This window comes from Zalophus californianus, chromosome 12 (assembly GCF_009762305.2).
Source record: "Zalophus californianus isolate mZalCal1 chromosome 12, mZalCal1.pri.v2, whole genome shotgun sequence".
Classification (NCBI taxonomy): domain Eukaryota; kingdom Metazoa; phylum Chordata; class Mammalia; order Carnivora; family Otariidae; genus Zalophus; species Zalophus californianus.
This window is the reverse complement of record NC_045606.1, coordinates 27,598,890-27,619,317: the sequence shown is the minus strand read 5'-3', so window position 1 is coordinate 27,619,317 and position 20,428 is coordinate 27,598,890. Positions and strand designations below refer to the sequence as shown.

The 20,428-nt window shown below is 36.1% G+C and overlaps 1 protein-coding gene across 3 annotated transcripts in view; it reads left to right on the top strand.

Annotated features, from left to right (window-relative positions):
• The window catches only part of SEMA3A (semaphorin 3A), a 463,873-nt gene that overhangs the window by 366,467 nt on the left and 76,978 nt on the right, over positions 1-20,428 (top strand). For all 3 annotated transcript variants that reach the window (XM_027574766.2, XM_027574767.2, XM_027574765.2), the window contains 2 exons: positions 4,062-4,155; positions 19,993-20,112. In XM_027574766.2, the coding sequence (XP_027430567.1) occupies positions 4,062-4,155; positions 19,993-20,112 (214 nt within the window). The remainder of the gene's footprint in view (positions 1-4,061; positions 4,156-19,992; positions 20,113-20,428) is intronic.

Genomic DNA, 20,428 nt, shown 5'->3' with positions numbered 1-20,428 from the left:
TATAGTCATTGCCTGTGTAGTATTGTTAATTAGGATATGCACAAAGGAAGCTAATAAATTATATCTGCAGGAATCTCTTAAGACTTCTCCTAGGAAGAGGCGTTTTAATTTACTCTTAAAGGAAGTTCACCCTGGGGTTGAGGGCTGAGGGTAGGTGAGGGGGGGAAGGAAGAGGTTTCAAACAGAGATGAGAAAAAGCATAGTGTGACCAGGGAATACTTGATTATTCAATATAACTGGCAAACAAGGTGTGTCTTGTGAAGAGCAAGAGAGGAGAAAGAGCAATTTGAAAAAAATAGAAAAATACGTTTTTAAATACTGTCCATGTATTGGCTTGACTTAATCTTATTTTGTTTCCCACCCAAAATGGTCATTCTATCATATATATGTAGGATTTTCTTTTTTTTTCTTTCTTTTTACAAACATCGTTTATGTTTTAATCATTAAATAAAACAACTGAAATCACAATTTTGTTGCCTAAATTTATGACTTGGGGAAGATTGAGTTTTAGGAAATTTATTGCCATGATGTCACCAATGGTTTATAATTTATAAGACTTTGGATTAGACATTAGCACAGTTATTATTTCCTCTAATGCCTTACCTCACCACAGTCTAATAACATTCAGGAAATCCAAAAGACAAAGGAGAAAGAGTGGTCTTGAAAGCTAAAAATAGTTGCTGAAAACTGATGCAATCATGTAATAAAATATGGCCCAATAACTTATATGATATGCTCATAGTATCTGCTAAAGCAATTAGAATCCATGCAACTAGATTTTTGTTCATGGATTTCTAAAAATGAAAATTACTTCAGCCCAAGTAAGACATATAAAGCTATGAAGTTTAATTGTGTACATTGGTCTTAGGATCTCTGGTCTTATTACTTGCACATGTAATCTATTTAACACTCTTAAAACAGAAAATCATTGAGTAGCAATCAGATTTCAAAAGGCCTCTAAGCCCAGCCAGAAGGTTGTCTATGTGATATGTTACATATGACAACAATAGGATGTTATTATTCAGTTACATTAACACACTGTTTTGTGTTGTTTACAATGGGTTAATATCTTTACACATCTAATAGGTCTCTTTCACAAGATAACAAAAGTAGCAATGTAGGTGTTTCTTTATATCAATCACATTGAATTTATCAGACATATTAAAAGGATAGTCTGTTTTAGTTGAGAAATTTTACACATACTATAATTAGTGATATTTTTCAGGAAAGCTTTTGAACTAGACTGTGGTCTGGCTATAGGTTAAGAAAAATTTTCAGTGCATCTAGGAAGTCTGTGGTATTTAGATATATTTTAAACTCCCATCCTAATTTCCAATGATGAAAACACAGGCATGCATTTCCACTGTGGCACAAGAGATACCAATCAGTATAGGAAAGAATGATTTTACTGTGGCAACTATAAACAATGGAAAAATGAAATTAATGGATTTTTTTTTAGAACATACTTTCAGAAGGATTTAGGAATTGCCTGAGGCCCAGAATTAATAAAAGAGCCAGGGATGATCGTTCTGTTTGATATCAACACCTTTGTACCTGATTACTGTATGTAATGGGTATAAATTTTATATTATAAACATTCATATGTAAGAAATGTCTTTTACGTCCCTATTCAGGAATCAAATTATGTTTATTCCAGGCTCCCTTGTCAGTAGGCTGGAAAGGAAATTCAGTGTTTTACCCTTTAATAGAGTCGTATAAGAATATAGAATTACCCAGAAATTTGGGTAAGAGTTACATTTAAAGGAAAAAGGGGAAACGGAAAGGCCGGCTTTGAACACATTATCTGACACCATGACAAAGGGTAGTTTTTCGTCTTCTCTTGAACCATAACTGACATGCTTAACCTCTCTGCTATGAAGTTTAATCCTTGACCTTGTAAATCAAGTATTAAACATGAGGTTGGAAGAACTTCTTATCTACCTTGGCATTGTCTTATTAACTTGGACACATGTTCCGAGACATCAAGTGTCTCATATTTTGATGGGTACCTCTTATATCTTTTGTCAGTTTTGTAAAATGTCTTATAAAGACAAGAAATTTGTAATAATATTTATAACAATATTTTCAACCACATCATGACTTCTCTCTGCTGCTTCCTTATTATGAGAAATAATCACATATACAAATTTTAAGAACATTTTCTGTGATTTGTAGCAATAGAGTGTATATCTTTTACTGAGCATATTTCTTTTGGATTATTACCTAATTTTTATCAAAATATATCTAAGTAATACTTAAGGGATTCTTCTGTATTTTTTCTTGGCATATGTCAAGTTTCGTATTATCATTTTAATATTCAAGTGCCTATGATAAATTTGTATTTGTAAACAGGTTTATAATCTGGTTACTTACATAACTGTCTTAAAGTAATATTTCTTTCAGATTATGCTGGGAGGAGTTTACAATAATGATAACAATACATGTCAGATTTTCATATTCTTCTGTTATAGGGGTTATGAGAGCAGTATTAAAGTAAAAATAGTGTTCATTTTTTTATTTTGCTGCTTTAAAAATGCTTTATTACAGTTCTTTAATCCTTATAATAAACATGGGAGGTTAAATATCCCATTGGCATTGACTTTTAGAGACCTGCGGCTCAGAGAGATTAATTGGTGACCAAAGAACCAGAGCTAATCCTTAGCCCAAATGGGCCTGACTTCTGAGTCACTGCCCTTCCCACTACAAATTAGCACAGTTCTGAGAAACCTCATAAATTTCTGTGCTCTGTAAATTTCAGAACTGAGCTGAAGGACCATCATTGCCAGGGGATAGCTAATTACCAATACAGAATCATTGCGAGGAAAGGATAAAATCAGTAATTCTCACTCACAGTAATAAAGATGGAGAATGCTTTTGGTTTGCTTCCTTTTGCACTCTTCCCTAACTCAAATGAATTTTAAGAGTCATAATTTGAACCTCTGCCATTAGCTCCATCAGAAATATTAAATGTTAAATAAAGTGATCCTTATTGGCCATCAAATGAACACCCTTTATTTTTCTAAGGAGGTAGAAAATACTTCGTGGGAATAGTAGAGAAATTGCCAAAAACCTATTTTATTTCAGTCTCTGGACAAGTTAATGTGCTACTGGAAAAAGCATATATATTCTGACCTAATTAATTCCCAGAGAATTTGGTTCTAAAAAGAGTGCTTAGAAATTACCCCTCTCCCCAATTTACTCCACTGTCACATAGACATTTCAGTAGCTTGATGCATACTGAGAACAGGGTCTCAGTCATGAGTTAGTTACTTCCTTCTTAAGGCTTTTGCTGCAGAGCTTTCTGGAATACTTTCTACCTTGGTACTTGTCAGATGTTCACTCCAGTTCCTGGGTACTTGAGCCTCAGCTGAGCAGATGTTCCACTGAGAAAAATGTGTCACCTCTGTGCTGGTGTTCTGATGACACTACCTCTAGGCACACCTCCGCTAACATCTGGTTTGATATTTCACACTTACGGAAAGTGAGGAAGATAGTTTCAGTTATCTTCCACCTTCTCATGTGAGTAATTTAAAAATGCTTGAGAAGCATATAAACAGAAAAGTTGTAGGAATGATAGAATGGGGGAAGTGAATGCTATGCTGTTTAGCATTTCCTTCTGGAAGGTACAAATGGAAAAATAAGATGTGTATTTTGTTCTAGATCTAATATAGTGGATTGCTCTTTTTTTCCTCTATGTGAAGGAAGAAAGAGTCATTTAAATTTAAAATTCTCTCCTTTCAAGAGCCATTATGGTTGTGCTTCGCATACCTATGTGATAAGATGATCACTCTATTCTTATCAGGACATGTTTTATTCCTTAGAGTTCATTTATACATTATTACTTATAACATGCTAAATGTTACTAAAAATCACTGAACTAAGTAGATATTTGGCTAGTAATAGTTGGTTTTCATCCACTTAAGTTATTTTGCCATCTCTAAAGTTTACCAAATAATACCCCTTGATGGTGGACATGAGTACTCAACTTCTCTCTGATTAACAGGTATGTTAACATTGTTCCTCTTATAAATAAATTCGGTCCTTCTTTTTCTTTTCTACAGGATAACATTTTTAAGCTGGAGGACTCACATTTTGAAAATGGCCGTGGGAAGAGTCCATATGACCCTAAACTGCTGACGGCATCTCTTTTAATAGGTGCGTAGTCAACAATCAGTTAAACAGTGAATTTTCTATAGATAATAACCAGATTGCATGTTCTTTTTTATATACCAAGACTTTCCGTTATTAATCACAAACTATTTTAGGAGGATGTCAGTTGAGATATTTTCAAATATTTTGAAAAAGAAGAAAAAACACTAAATGCTGCTTTGATTTTTACAGTCTAGTCTGCGATTCTTTTTAATCAAAATGGCTTAATAACTGTCTTTAAAATTGCCTGCTCAATCAGTATACATCCCCACTAGAACTTTAAAATTTATATTCTGAGAGAAAATGGTTTTGGTTTTCATTTTATGAAAGAGGTGTTTCCAGGGGGAATTTTGACAAGTCAGGAGGAAAGAATGAAATTCAGTCTATCTTGTTCATTGTCGTTAGAAGATTTGTCACACTCTCAACATTTGGACAACTTAATCAGCACAATCAATTTTAATGGCCGTACAATGGGTAGAGACCCTATTGTGTTACCTTGAGTTAATGAAGGACCTCTGTATTCATCTTTTTTTTTTAACTTCTTTTTTTAATGTAGCAAAACATTTAATATATTTCCTTTACACATTCCTCTAACCATCTTCTTTTCTGGTTCTTCTTCTTTTCCTTCAACAATATAGCTGGGTAGAGAATGCTTAGTCATAGTTCTAAAGGATGGAAATAGGAAGATAGAAGTAAGCAGAAGAAGGAGAAAGCTTTAGTCTGTATTGAAAGTTAAAGAATTGTTTCCACATACTTTTAATCACCTTTAGACTATGTTAAATAAACATACAAACAAAAAGTGATACATCATTAAACAATTATTCTTTTTTTCTTTTAACTTTTGGGCATACCAACAACCAAAAGCACAAAAGATTCTGAGTCATTACCCTGTTCCAGAATATATTTTTCTGTATGATCATGTAGAAATTATATAACTTTTGTTTCCTTTTCTTCTTTTTTCCCCTTTTCTAGAAAATATAGAAAGTAATTATTTGATAATAAAAATAGTAGTGAAACTTATCAAATATAAAATTTCTAATTGAATTTTGAATGAGAAATCTAGATTTTTTAAAAAGGAAATATAGGTTATTATTTGATGGTGTTCTAAGTTCAGTTTTGCCAGTCTTTTGTTTTTAAAAATAACTTTTTTTCTACTTAACAAAATAAACTGTGATCACATTGACTACAGCGTTAAGTATGAAGATATATTTTTTCCAGTATTCTCTAGTGTTTTCTTTACCACTGCATTTCACTGATCTCTTTTCTATTAAGGATAAGAACATTACAACATGAATTATCTCCTCTATTGCTTTTCAGATGTAGACAATTTCAGTCCATTTGATCCATTTATGGAGCATTTTAACAAAAGTTTAAGGCCTGAAGGAATGCAGCAAATGTAGCACACTTACAATTTTCCTATTCACAGATGGCCGAGTGATTACATGTGGATGACTTCCTTAAGTGCACACACAGAAATGTGGAAGTTGTCTTAAACAAAGGGGAGGAGTTCTGCCTTGCTCAAACTTGCAGCCTGTACTTATTTAAATTGCATACTGAAAAAAAAAAGATATTCCTCAAAAAGCGGTATGTTAAATTGTGCCTAAAGCAGCTTTAATTTGTGGTATGTTTCTCAGTGGGGATTTGCTTGATTATTTATTTTAATATTCCATTGAGAAAGGATGATGACAAGTAAGTATTACGTAGTTCATATGGTATGCCACCACACGAAGTCCACAAAGAATATGAAACTCCACAGTTTGGGTTTTATATTAGAACTTCTTTGAAAAAGCTGTATAAGTTTGTGAAAAGGAAAAGAGAATGAGGGAAGTTTCATGAGTCAAGAAGAGGATGTGTGGCTAAAAAAAACAAAAAAACAAAAAACGAGTTTTTAAATGCAAGTCCAGACTTTACCTCTCCCTCTCCAATCCGTAAAATAATCGAGTAACTTTCAGAGGTGTTTGGTGCTTCTTGACAAGGGAAATTATTCAAGCCAACATAAATTATTTTCTGAGTCAGCTGAATAGCAAGATACAGAAAAATGAACAGGCCATCCTAGACCTTGTAAAATCCCTCAAAATATCTGCAACATCATTTTAATTCAAGAACTGTGACTTTGTTACCTGCTTTCTTTATAACTATGCTATAAATTCTTCCTCACATAGTACATTTAATTCCCTTTGTTGGGTTTTTCTTGTCATTTTCTCTTGTGCTTCTTTAAAAAGCATTTGATGGAGTTTTTTTCAACATAAATATTTTCTATAGCGCTTCCCAAACTTTTACATACAAAGGTAACACCTGTCTCTGAAATATATAGATTATACATTGTATATTAGAGAATGGCTGTTGGGAAAGCCTATCTGCCCAAGAGATTTTGCATGTATTCTCCTCATTTCAGACATACATTTTCAAGGTAGTTCTGAGCTGTTTCCTTCCCCAGTACTGGGAAATAAAATTTCATGTTTGACTCAAACCACCTATAAACTGGTTAAATGAGTCTTGACAGCAGATACTTTATTAAGTATATCATTAGTCCCTTATTAAGTCCCTTCTTAAGTAGTCCCTTATTAAGCAGTTTCAGCCACTAATAAGCTTTCAATCCAGATGACAGCTTAAAAATTATTTTATGAAATTTATCAAGGGTTAGTTTTGAAAATGCCATAGTTTTTTTTATCATTAATGTTTTTAACAGTCTTTGCTTTTTAGAGCAGTTTTAGGTTCACAGTAAAATTAAGAAGATATCAGAGATATTACATATACCCCCCCATACCCACTTATATAGGCTTCCTCACTATCCACTTCCTCCAATAGAAGGGTACCTTTGTTACAAGTGATGAACCAACACTGATATAAGGAGGGCACTAGGAGTACTGGGTGTTATATGTAAGTGATGAATCACTAAATTCTACTCCTGAAATTAATAGTACACTTTATGTTAACTAACTGGAATTTAAACAAAATGCCATGGGTTTTTAAGCTGATGACCACAGAAAATATGGATTCTTTCTTGAGCAATGCATAGCTACTAAATTAAGTCTCCAAATCCTACAACATGTCCTAAGTTTTTAGAGGACTATCAGGGAAGGGAGGGAAAACTGGGAAGAAATCAGAGAGGGAGAAAAACCATGAGAGACTCTTAACTCTGGGAAACAAACAGAGGGGAGGGGGGTGGGGGAATGGGGTAACCGGGTGATGGGTATTAAGGAGGGCACGTGATGTGACGAGCACTGGGTGTTATACGCAGCTGATGAACTGTTGAACACTACATCTGAAACTAATAATGTACTATGTGTTGGTTAGTTGAATTTAAATTAAAAAAATTTTTAAATAAATCTCCTTAGTAATTTTTCAAATCTCCCTTAATAAAAATCATTTTGTCTATATGAAATTATCCCACTATTTATTTTTAAGTATGTCTTGTTTCATCCACCTGTAAATATTTTAATTTTAATGACTTCGTTCAAAAATTCTTTATTTAAAAAAAGCAGTTTCTCCCTTATTCAGAATAAATGGCAGGTGTGGACACAAGAATAAAATGTTGTATTTTCCACACTAATTGTCATCTCACATTTTCATGACGAGAAAGGAGTAGTCAACTTGAAAGTATTTTTATTTCCTCATTGTATTCTTCCTCAGGCATTGTGGTGCTAATAATTTAGAAATAACCTATCATTAAGTAATATTATTGAAATCTATTTCGGGGGTCTAGGACTTTTAAATATGGTCTATTTCCCCAAGATAGAATTCTACCTTGCCTCAGGAAAGAATAAATTTTACATTAGAATATGCCCTTACTTGGTATTAGATCAAATGAGGTACTCCCTAAATTAATTAACTATAACTGAGAATATTATTTGAACCTCCCTAAACCTCAGTTTCTTTATACGTAAAATGGCATGGCCATGCTATTCCACTAGTTTGTTGTGAGAGTTAAAGAAGACAATTTAATAACGTATCACATTTGGTTACCTACATATTTCTGGAATGTATGTAGAAGTGGAAACCCAAAAAATAATAATACTGGTTGCTATAAAGGAGTCTGAGAAATTTGGTACCTTATAAATTTTATATTTTTAATTTTGTGCCATGTGTACATATAAACTCAAAAAAGGTTAGTTTAAAAGGAAAACATAAGTAACAAGGCTAGCATATTATATATTTTTTAAATTTTTTTATTGTTATGTTAATCACCATACATTACAAATCATTAGTTTTTGATGTAGTATTCCATGATTCATTGTTTGTGCGTAACACCCAGTGCTCCACGCAGAACGTGCCCTCGTTAATACCCATCACCAGGCTAACCCATCCCCCCACCCCCCTCCCCTCTAGAACATTCAGTTTGTTTTTCAGAGTCCGTCGTCTCTCCTGGTTTGTCTCCCCCTCCGATTACCCCCCTTCATTCTTCCCTTCCTGCTATCTTCTTCTTTTTTTTTTTCTTAACATGTATTACATTATTTCTTTCAGAGGTACAGATCTGTGATTCAACAGTCTTGAACAATTCACAGCGCTCACCATAGCACATACCCTCCCCAATGTCTATCAACCAGCCACCCCATCCCTCCCACCCCACCCCCACTCCAGCAACCCTCAGTTTGTTTCTTGAGATTAAGAATTCCTCATATCGGTGAGGTCATATGATACATGTCTTTGTCTGATTGACTTATTTCACTCAGCATAACACCCTCCAGTTCCATCCATGTCGTTGCAAATGGCAAGATCTCATTCCTTTTGATGGCTGCATAATATTCCATTGTGTATATAGACCATCTCTTCTTTATCCATTCATCTGTCGATGGACGTCTTGGCTCTATCCACAGTTTGGCTATTGTGGACATTGCTGCTATAAACATCAGGGTGCACGTACCCCTTCAGATCCCTATATTTGTATCTTTGGGATAAATACCCAGTAGTGCAATTGCTGGATCGTATGGTGGCTCTATTTTCAACTTTTTGAGGAACCTCCATACTGTTTTACAGAGTAGCTGCACCAGCTTGCATTCCTACCAACAGTGTAGGAGGGTTCCCCTTTCTCCGCATCCCCGCCAAAATCTGTCATTTCCTGACTTGTTAATTTTAGCCATTCTGACTGGTGTGAGGTGGTATCTCATTGAGTTTTGATTTGGATTTCCCTGATGCCAAGTGATGATGAGCACTTTTTCATGTGTCTGTTGGCCATTTGGATGGCTTCTTTGGAAGAATGTCTGTTCCTGTCTTCTGCCCATTTCTTGATTGCATTATTTGTTCTTTGGGTGTTGAGTTTGAGAAGTTCTTTATAGATTTTGGATACTAGCCCTTTATCTGATATGTCATTTGCAAATATCTTCTCCCATTCTGTCAGATGTCCTTTGGTTTTGGTGACTGTTTCTTTTGCTGTGCAAAAGCTTTTTATCTTGATGAAGTTCCAAGAGTTCATTTTTGCCCTTGTTCCCCTTGCCTTTGGCAATGTTTCTAGGAAGCAGTTGCTGCAACTGAGGTCGAAGAGGTTGCTGCCTGTATTCTCCTTTAGGATTTTGTTGGATTCCTGTCTCACATTTAGGTCTTTAAAGCATTTTGAGTCTATTTTTGTGTGTGGTGTAAGGAAATGGTCCAGTTTCATTCTTCTGCATGTGGCTGTCCAATTTTCCCAACACCATTTGTTGAAGAGACTGTCTTTTTTCCATTGGATATTCTTTCCTGCTTTGTCAAAGATTAGTTGACCATAGAGTTGAGGGTCCATTTCTGGGCTCTCGATTCTGTTCCACTGATCTATGTGTCTGTTTTTGTGCCAGTACCATACTGTCTTGATGATAACAGCTTTGTAACAGAGCCGGAAGTCCGGAATTATGATGCCGCCAGCTTTGCTTCTCTTTTTCAACATTCCTCTGGCTATTCAGGGTCTTTTCTGGTTCCATACAAATTTTAAGAATATTTGTTCCATGTCTTTGAAAAAAGTGGATGGTATTTTGATGGGGATTGCATTGAACGTGTAGATTGCTCTAGGTAGCATTGACATCGTCACAATATTTGTTCCTCCAATCCATGAGCATGGAACATTTTTCCATTTCTTTGTGTCTTCCTCAATTTCTTTCAGGAGTATTTTATAGTTTTCTGAGTACAGATCCTTTGCCTCTTTGGTTAGATTTATTCCTAGGTATCTTATGGTTTTGGGTGCAATTGTAAATGGGATCGACTCCTTGATTTGTCTCTCTTCTGTCTTGTTATTGGTGTATAGGAATGCCACTGATTTCTGTGCATTGATTTTATATCCTGCCACTTTACTGATTTCCTGTATGAGTTCTAGCAGTTTTGGGGTGGAGTGTTTTGGGTTTTCCACATAAAGTATCATATCATCTGCAAAGAGTGATAGTTTGACTTCCTCCTTGCCGATTTGGATACCTTTGATTTCTTTTTGTTCTCTGATTGCTGTGGCTAGGACTTCTAATACTATGTTGAATAGCAGTGGTGACCTTAGGGGGAAAGCTCTCAATTTTTCCCCATTGAGAATGATATTCACTTTTGGTTTTTCATAGATGGCTTTTATGATATTGAGGTATGTACCCTTTATCCCTATACTCTGAAGAGTTTTGATCAAGAAAGGATGCTGTACTTTGTCAAATGCTTTTTCTGCATCTATTGAGAGGATCATATGATTCTTGTTCTTTCTTTTGTTAATGTATTGTATCACGTTGATTGATTTGTGAATGTTGAACCAACCTTGCAGGCCAGGGATAAATCCCACTTGGTTGTGGTGAATAATCCTTTTAATGTACTGTTGGATCCTATTGCCTAGTATTTTGGTGAGAATTTTTGCATCCATGTTCATCAAGGATATTGGTCTGTAATTCTCCTTTTTGATGGAGTCTTTGGTTTTGGGATCAAGGTAATGGTGGCCTCATAAAATGATTTTGGAAGTTTTCCTTTCATTTCTATTTTTTGGAACAGTTTCAGGAGAATAGGTATTAATTCTTCTTTAATGTTTGGTAGAATTCCCCTGGGAAACCATCTGGCCCTGGGCTTTTGTTTGTTGGGAGATTTTTGATGACTGCTTCAATTTCCTTAGTGGTTATAGGTCTGTTCAGGTTTCTTCATGGTTCAGTTTTGGTAGTTGATACATCTCTAGGAATGCATCCATTTCTTCCAGGTTATCTAATTTGCTGGCATATGGTTGCTCATAATATGTTCTTCTAATTGTTCCTATTTCTTTTGTTTTTGTTGATTTTGTTGATTTGGGTCATTTCTCTTTTCTTTTGGATAAGTCTGGCCAGGGGTTTATCAATCTTGTTCATTCTTTCAAAGAACCAGCTCCTAGTTTTGTTGGTCTGTTCTACTGTTCTTTTGGTTTCTATTTCATTGATTTCTGCTCTGATCTTTATTATTTCTCTTCTCCTGCTGGGTTTAGGCTTTATTTGCTGTTTTTTTCTCTAGCTGCTTTAGGTGTAGGGTTAGGTTGTGTACTTGAGACCTTTCTTGTTTCTTGAGAAAGGCTTGTATTGCTATATACTTTCCTCTTAGGACTGCCTTTGCTGTATCCCAAAGATTTTGAACAGTTGTGTTTTCATTTTCATTAGTTTCCATGAATTTTTTTAATTCTTCTTTAATATCCTGGTTGACCCATTCATTCTTTAATAGGATGCTCTTTAGCTACCTCAATGTATTTGAGTTCTTTCCGACTTTCCTCTTGTGATTGAGTTCTAGTTTCAAAGCACTGTGGTCTGAAAATATGCAGGGAATAATCCCCATCTATTGGTACTGGTTAAGACCTCATTTGTGACCTAAGATGTGATCTTTTCTGGAGAATGTTCCATGGGAACTAGAGAAGAATGTGTATTCCATTGCTTTGGGATGGAACGTTCTGAATATGTCTGTGAAGTCCATTTGGTCCAGTGTGTCATTTAAAGTCTTTATTTCCTTGTTGATCTTTTGCTTGGATGATCTGTCCATTTCAGTCAGGGGGGTGTTAAAAGTCCCCCACTATTATTGTATTGTTGTCAATGTGTTTCTTTGCTTTTGTTATTAATTGCCTTATATAATTGGCTGCTCCCATGTTAGGGGCATAGATATTTACAATTGTTAGATCTTCTTGTTGGATAGACCCTTTAAGTGGGATATAGTGTCCTTCCTCATCTCTTATTACAGTCTTTGGTTTAAAATCTAATTTGTCTAAGGATTGCCACCCCAGCTTTCTTTTGGTGTCCATTAGCATGGTAAATCGTTTTCCATCCCCTCACTTTCAATGTGGGGGTGTCTTTGGGTCTAAAATGAGTCTCCTGCAGACATCATTTCGATGGGTCTTGTTTTTTAATCCAATCTGATAGCCTGTGTCTTTTGATTGGGGCATTTAGCCCATTTACATTCAGGGTAAGTATTGAAAGATATGAATGTGGGGCCATTGTATTGCCTGTAAGGTGACTGTTACTGTATATTGTCTGTGTTCCTTTTTGGTCTATGTTGCTTTTAGGCTCTCTCTTTGCTTAGAGGACCCCTTTCAATATTTCTTGGAGGGCTGGTTTTGTGTTTGCAAATTCCTTTAGTTTTTGTTGGTCCTGGAAGCTTTTTATCTCTCCTTCAATTTTCAATGACAGCCTAGCTGGATATAGTATTCTTGGCTGCATATTTTTCTCGTTTAGTGCTCTGAAGATCTCATGCCAGTCCTTTCTGGCCTGCCAGGTCTCTGTGGATAGGTCTGTTGCCAGTCTAATGTTTCTACCATTGTAGGTTACAGATCTCTTGTCCCAAGCTGCTTTCAGGATTTTCTCTTTGTCTCTGAGACTCTTAAGTTTTACTATTAGATGTCGGGGTGTTGACCTATTTATTGGATTTGAGAGGGGTTCTCTGTGCCTCCTGGATTTTGATGCCTGTCTCCTTTTGCAAATTAGGGAAGTTTTCTGCTATAATTTGCTCCAATATACCTTCTCCCCCTCTCTTTCTTTCTTCTTCTGCTGAGATCCCAATTATTCCAATGTTGTTTTGTCTTATCGTATCGCTTATCTCTCGAGTTCTGCCCTTGTTATCCAGTAATTGTTTATCTCTCTTTTTCTCAGCGTCTTTATTTTCCATCATTTGTTCTTCTACATCACTGATTATCTCTTCTGCCTTATTTATCCTAGCAGTTAGCAGCCCCATATTTTATTGCACCTCATTAATAGCCTTTTTGATTTCGACTTGGTTAGATTTTAGTTCTTTTATTTCTCCAGAAAGGGTTTCTCTAATAATTTCCATGCTTTTTTCAAATCCAGCTAGTATCTTTAAAATCATAATTCTGAACTGTAGGTCCAACATCGTACTAATGTCCATATTGAGTAGGTCCCTGGCAGTCGGTACTACCTCTTGTTCTTTTTGTTGAGGTGATTTTTTCCATCTTGTCATTTTGTCCAGAGGAGAATAGATGAATGAGAGAACAAAATGCTACCAGGGTAACAACGTCCCCAGAAAATATACTCTCAACAAATCAGAAAAGACCTGAAACTGGGGGAAAAGAAAGGGAAAGAAAGAAAAAAGAAAAAGAAAAAAAAGAAAAAGAGAAAAACAAACAAAAACAGAACAAAACAAAACAAAAAAAACAGAATATGATCACATATGATCAGGCTGGTGCATAGATCAGTGCCACACACTAGATTTTGGGTGTATTTTGGTCTGTTAGAAGAAAGTGCCTCCCAGAATTTTAAAGAAAGAAAAACTTATATATGTACAAAAATAAGGGTTGATACGATGAAGGGATGGAATATGACTGTAAAGATGAAAATTATAAAAAAATTTATAAAAGGAATTGATAAGGGGTTGTTTGAAAAAAGAAAGAAGAGGTTTAAAAAAAGGGGAGAGAATGTAATCAGGCAGGAGACTAGAACAAAGCCATACACTTTGGGGTATATTTTGATCTCTTAGAAGAAACTGTATCTCAAAATTTTAAAGAGAGAACAACTTGTATATATATGCCAAAAATAAGGGTAACTACTCTGAAGGGATAGAATATGACTCTAAAAATGAAAAATAAATTTTTTTTTAAAAAAAGAGATTGATAAGATGTGGGTTGAAAATGGGAAAAAGAAGAATTCAAAAAAAAGAAAAAGACAGTTTAAAAAATTTACTTTGAAAGACTAAAGAATCATGGTAAAAAAGCCATGAATTCTCTGTGCAGTATTCCCCTAGCGCTGGAGTTCTGCCGATCTCATTGATTGGTAAACTTGGTCTTGGCTGGCTGTTCTTGCTGATCTTCCGGGGGAGGGCCCTGTTGCCATGGTTCCCAAATGTCTTTGCCGGAGGCGGAATTGCCCCCCCACCCTGCCGTTCTGGGCTAAGTAACCTGCTTGGGTTTGCTCTGGGGAGATTCTGTTCCCTGCAAGCTTCTGGAACAGCTTTGGAGGATGAGAGTGCAAATGGCAGCCTCCCAATCTCCGCCCGGAGGAGCCGAGAACTTGGGCCCTGCTCCTCAGTGCGCCCCCAGAGAAGAGCAGTCAGTCACTCCCGTCTCCCCGGTCTCCGGCCGCAGTCCGTGCTCTCCCAGCCTGTGACCGAGCGTTTCTATCTCTGGCTCCCGACCCCGTGTGGAGTCTCCAAACCCAGCAGATCCCCGGGGTGCGCTCCCGCGCCGCTCCTCCCAGCGGAGGAAGGGGAGTCTCCCCGGATCTGCCGCTTGTTGGGTCCCTGCTGGAGGAGCAGTGGCCCGACTGGGCTGCGGATCACAGTTTATGGCAACCCCGAGCTGAGAGCCTGCGCCTTGGCTCCGTCTCTGCAGCCGGCTTCCCCGCTCCGATACCTGGGAGCTCTGCCGCACTCAGGCACCCCCGGTCTTTCTGTGACCCTGAGGGTCCTGAGACCACACTGTTCCACGAGGGTTCCACCCCCCGCTTAGCCACTGGAGCGACGTCCCTCAGCGGAGCCGACTTCTAAAAGTTCCGATTTTGTGCTCTGCGGCTCTAGCACTTGCCAGAAGCGGCCGACGGTGGCCCCCTTCCCGCCGTCTATCCTCCCGAATATCGCCTCATATTCACTTCTCCGCACGTCCTACCTTCCAGTAAGTGGTCACTTTTCTGTTCAGAGAGTTGTTGCTATTCTTTTCTTCCATCTCCTGTTGAGTTCGTAGGTGTTCCAAATGGTTTGATCCCTATCCAGCTGAATTCCTGAGAGCAGATGAAATCCAGGTTTCCTATTCCTCTGCCATCTTGCTCCACCCCAGCTAGCGTATTATATTTATTGGCACAGAGGAGATGCTCAATAGATGTAAAAATGTAAAATTATTCCCTTACCCTTCCATTATCAAGAAATGGATTTCATCCATGCCCTGAGTGCATGCGTTTGTGTGTGTGTGTGTGTGTGTGTGTAATCTGTGTGCAAGAGAGAGACATAAATTCATTTTTCCTGTTTCTAGTTACTCTGCTACTCTGTGAGTGGAATTTACTTAAGGTGTTAACAACATAATGGCTTGTCCTTAGGTTTGTTTGATTTTTGCTCAACATCCATGTCACACGTTACACCTGTGTTAGTAATGGTGTGATTTCATCAGGAAACGTTTTTTTCACCTTCTACTTCTCACCACACCCTTCTTGGGAATTGTAATCCAATACATTAACTGATCTAAGCCACATTTTTACTTCATTTTGAGCTGTGAACATAAAGTGCAGAAGTACATATGAACTTTTGTTTTTAACACATACTTCTCAGGTAATTCTGCCGTGGTGGAAATGCAGTTCACTAAACATTTTGTTCATCTCAGTAAAAAATGTTTTCCATAGAGACAGTTTGGAAATCTTACAGTTAGGAAAGAATGGCAGAGTACTCGAATAACAACTTTCATATTTGACAATTTTTAGATTGTTAGTTACATCTGTCAGCACTAATTTTTCTTAGTCTGGTGTATTATTTTTGAGGCATCAAAGTTGCTCTATGGTGTCTTTTGTAGAGAGACTAAAAACTTTGTTGGACAGAGTATCCACAACCACTTTTTGATGTATATAACAATTCCTTGAGTATATTTATTGTACCATCAATTTAATAAAATTGGACAAATATATTTTCTTTTGCTAGTAGCTTAGTACATATGGAAAACCTAAAAGTGTGCATTTTAACCACAATGCTATTTGAATCATTGTAGGATAACATTTACCTAATACACTATTTCAGATTTTCAAGAAGACTTATATTAAGGGTCAGAAAACTGGAAAATTAGCACTATGCCCAAGAATCAACATATAATTTGATAACTTCATAAATGACCTAGAAACTACAAGAGAAGTTTGGCAAGTAGACTTTTTGGTTAAACATGTTCTCCAAAAATAAGCCAACTGAGATATAGTAAATTTCTTATACTCCCTTATCAGTAGATCATTTTATATAGCCACAGAATGTACTGAGTCTTTAATCCATGGTGGAAATGCACAAGTATATTAAATAAAATATATTCTAAGTTGACTGTTACTTATTTGCTTATGACAATGCAAAAGTATCACCTATGCATTTGGGTGAAATAATAAATACGTCCTACAGTTTCTGTGGAGCATTCATCCCTGATAAGAATCCTATAGACATCTCATCTCAGCAGAAGATCTGATTTAAGGCCCATATAAAAAACAGTTACTGGTGTTGTGCATTGACAATATGAGAATGTACCCTTCCTGACCACTTAATCGTCTGGTGCCCTTATAGCTCACTAAAATCACGTTGGCTCTTGCTAAAAATAATATTCAGGTGGGAGGGAATTTCCTATGTCTAGAGGCAACCGGTGCCTGAACTGCAAACTTCCTTTGGTGTCTAAGTCAGCTCTTTAATTCTGTTTTCAGTAATAAATTGATCAATAGCTCTCCTACTGAAGAACTCTCTGCTTTCTCTACCTACTTATCTGTTGTCAAAAGAAAAACAGTATCAGTCTTTCTGCCTTTGCCTTCATTTATATTTTTGCCTTGCTTATGTGGGAGTGGATAAAAAATGTAAGTTATAAAACAAGTATATAAATTAATAAGAGAAACAAATACCTATACATATCCAAATAATGGTTTCTTTTGGTGGTGGTTTGTTACTTCAGCTCTCCCCTGAATAGAGTTTACATGTAATAGTGAATGTAATTATGGATTTTACTCACACTAAAGCAAGCCAAAAAAAAAACCCAAAAATGATTGGGTGAAATAGGGAAAGGGACTAAATCTACTAATTTCCAGTTATATAGTAAAATAAGTCATGGAGATGTAAAAAAAAATAATAATATTATGCCATTCTTTACTCTTCCATTTCTTGATTATACCTCCTGTTGGGCATGTTCTATCTGACTACACTCTGATATGAAATTGTTCAGTTTTTCTCTTTTTCATGGTTCTCTTTTCACCTTTCCTGATTTTCATAACCTAACATGTGGTTGAGAGGGCAATGAGGTTCAACTAATAATTTAATACTTTTGATTTTCCGAGCTAAAGAGGACACAAGGCATCCTATGGCAGGTGTGGCAACATTAAAATATTTGAAATTAATATGAACATTTTAGGCTACTTTTACAACACATTTTTAACTAATGCCCTCTTAGTCACACAGGTCAAGAAAATAATTTACCTGAAGTTTAAAAATCCATTACATCTATTTATAAATTATTTGTAAAAAGATAAAATATCAACCTTAATAAAAGTGTTATAGTGATTGAAAATAAGTTAAAATTAAGGAGACAGTAGGCATTTACATATTTCAGAGCATCTTTGAAACTTATAGATAGCTTATTCATAGCATTTTTGTGCTTTTAGAATAGGTTTATTTTTTTACCTTGTGGGCAGATAAAATATTAATGCAGCATATTCTGATGAGAGCAGGTCAGATTTGAACTTGATATTTAATTAGGTGAAGAGAACACAGGATGCTTTTGAATCCCAGAGATACCATATAGACAATTTTGAACGTAATAGAGTACCATTCACTTACCTAGTAATTTGTACTTAATATACTGTCAGACTGTCATTTTTACTTGTCTTGATTCACAACAATCCAAAATAAATGATCACTATCTTAAAACTCATCTGTAAGAAAAGTTATCTTTTTATTAATATTTCAAGCTAAACCTTGGAGTTGTGCAGTGATTTACTCTGCTTAGCTCTTCTCCATTGCCTTGGATGTTCTCCAAAGGTGGGTGCATTCAGACCTATCAGAGAACCACAGGTTCTACCAAAGGAATTGATTTGAGTCGGACCACTGAGAACATCTGTTTTCATTATAAAGCCTTTATTTGTAAGTGAGAATTGAGAGTGTGAACAAAGAATATCACATGAGAAATCAGATTAACAAGATTTCCCCAAAGGCATTTATACTTGAAGATGCACAGGAAGTTTTTTCAGTTTATTTAATAAATATGAAAATCCTTTGGAAATGTTAGTGTTATACAAATGTTTAAGTTCTAATTTACTCTTATTTTGTGATTATTTTTCAAATCAGTGAATGCAGAAACATTAACTTATTCAAATGATCAACAAGATAATATTAAGTGTACTATAATTATGGTAGATTATTTAAAGAAAATTTTATATTTTTTTGTTGTTTCATTTTGCTGATAATTCACTAGAGGTAAGCAGGCAATAATGTGTTTCCTGGATGAAATAATGGGAGGTGCTTTCTGTTTTAAGGAAAGAAAATACAATTTTTACAACCTTCAGTTTATTAAAAGCTGGTAGGGTTTAATGTGAAAGGACTGGGATGAAACAGGCCTGAGTTTGAACTTTCATCCTTACTTTCCTAGGCATTAGCTGAGCAGCCTTGGGTTTCTTGAACTGGAAAATAGGGATAACATTTACATCATGGGGTTGTTGACAGAACTAAATGAGATCACTTGAAATTGTCAAGCCACTGTCTAGCTGCCCAGCAAACACAGAATGGTATTCAGTAAATATTATGAGTCAAAAAACACAACAGAATCTTGAACTGTGTCAGTCAAAATTTCCTCCTGTTCACACTTTCTTTTAAAATTTTTTTTATTGTATTTATTTAAGTAAAGTCTCTACACCCAACACTGGGGCTTGAACTCATGACCCTGAAATCAAGAGTCATATGCTCTTCTGACTGAGCCAGCCAGGTGCCAGACATATTTCTTTTATATCTGAGACTACATGACAAACTTGTTTTTAGACTATGTGATAACTTATACTAAGTTAGAACACTTCTCCCACTTGATATATTCAAAAATAAAAAGCAAGAAAACAATTTTGAGGAGGAAAATATTCGTCCTTTCTAACGTATTGCAAAATCTTATTCATTCAGTTATCACTAAAAAGGAAATATATTGAAATTTTCATTTCTATTAAAATAAGAACTATAAGCAATATTTCATGGTGGTATCTTACCCTAATAAATAAGGATTTAGAAGTGCAGTTGCTTTACACATACAAAAATGTGATGGGCACCTGGGTAGCTCAGATGGTTAAACATCTGCCTTTGGCTCAGGTCATGATCCCAGGGTCCTGGGATCGAGCCCCGCATCGGGCTCCCTGCTTAGTGGGGAGCCTGCTTCTCCCTCTGCCTCTCTCTCTCTGTCTCTTATGAATAAATAAATAAAATCTTTGAAAAAAAGTGATGAATATAGTATGCGTTTTTTCCTTTTTTCTCATGTCATAGTAGAAAAGAATAAATGTTATGTTTTAGTAATGTCCCCTGAACCATATTTTACTCCATTTTTCGAAGTTCCTACTTAATGAGGAGTCAGATACTTAGTCAGTGAGTGATCATTTACTAAAATACTCATTTCAACAAAGACATAGGATAAAAATAAGTAACTGCCTAATGATGCAGAGAGCATTTCTCTTTTCTTTTTAGCAGGGTCTTTACATGAAACTTTTGTGTGTTTTGTTTTTCTTTCCTTAATTGAATTAAAGGATGCATATGTGGTTTTATTTTGTCACAACACAGATGGAGAATTATACTCCGGGACTGCGGCTGATTTTATGGGGCGAGATTTTGCAATCTTCAGAACTCTCGGGCACCACCACCCAATTAGGACGGAGCAGCATGATTCCAGGTGGCTCAATGGTAGGTGGTGGGGGCCAGAGCCCAGGCATGTTATGTAACATGGGTAACTGTACTTGTCAGTGGAGAACTTTCCTGTGACTTGAGATTTAGTGTGCAGTTAAACTCATGGTGGTGACTTCATCACTGTGGGTGTGAGAAAATAGGGGAAGAAGAGAAAAGCGAGATTAAAAATTCAGGAAAATAGTTGCTCCGTGCCAAAATTGAAGTTTCTCAGTAGTGAACTGTGTAAAGAAAGAGATCTGGGCTGGAGCTGCGGAAAGGAGGCAGTGGAAACAGATAAGATGACTTAGCAGTCTTGTCTTACCTAGACACCACA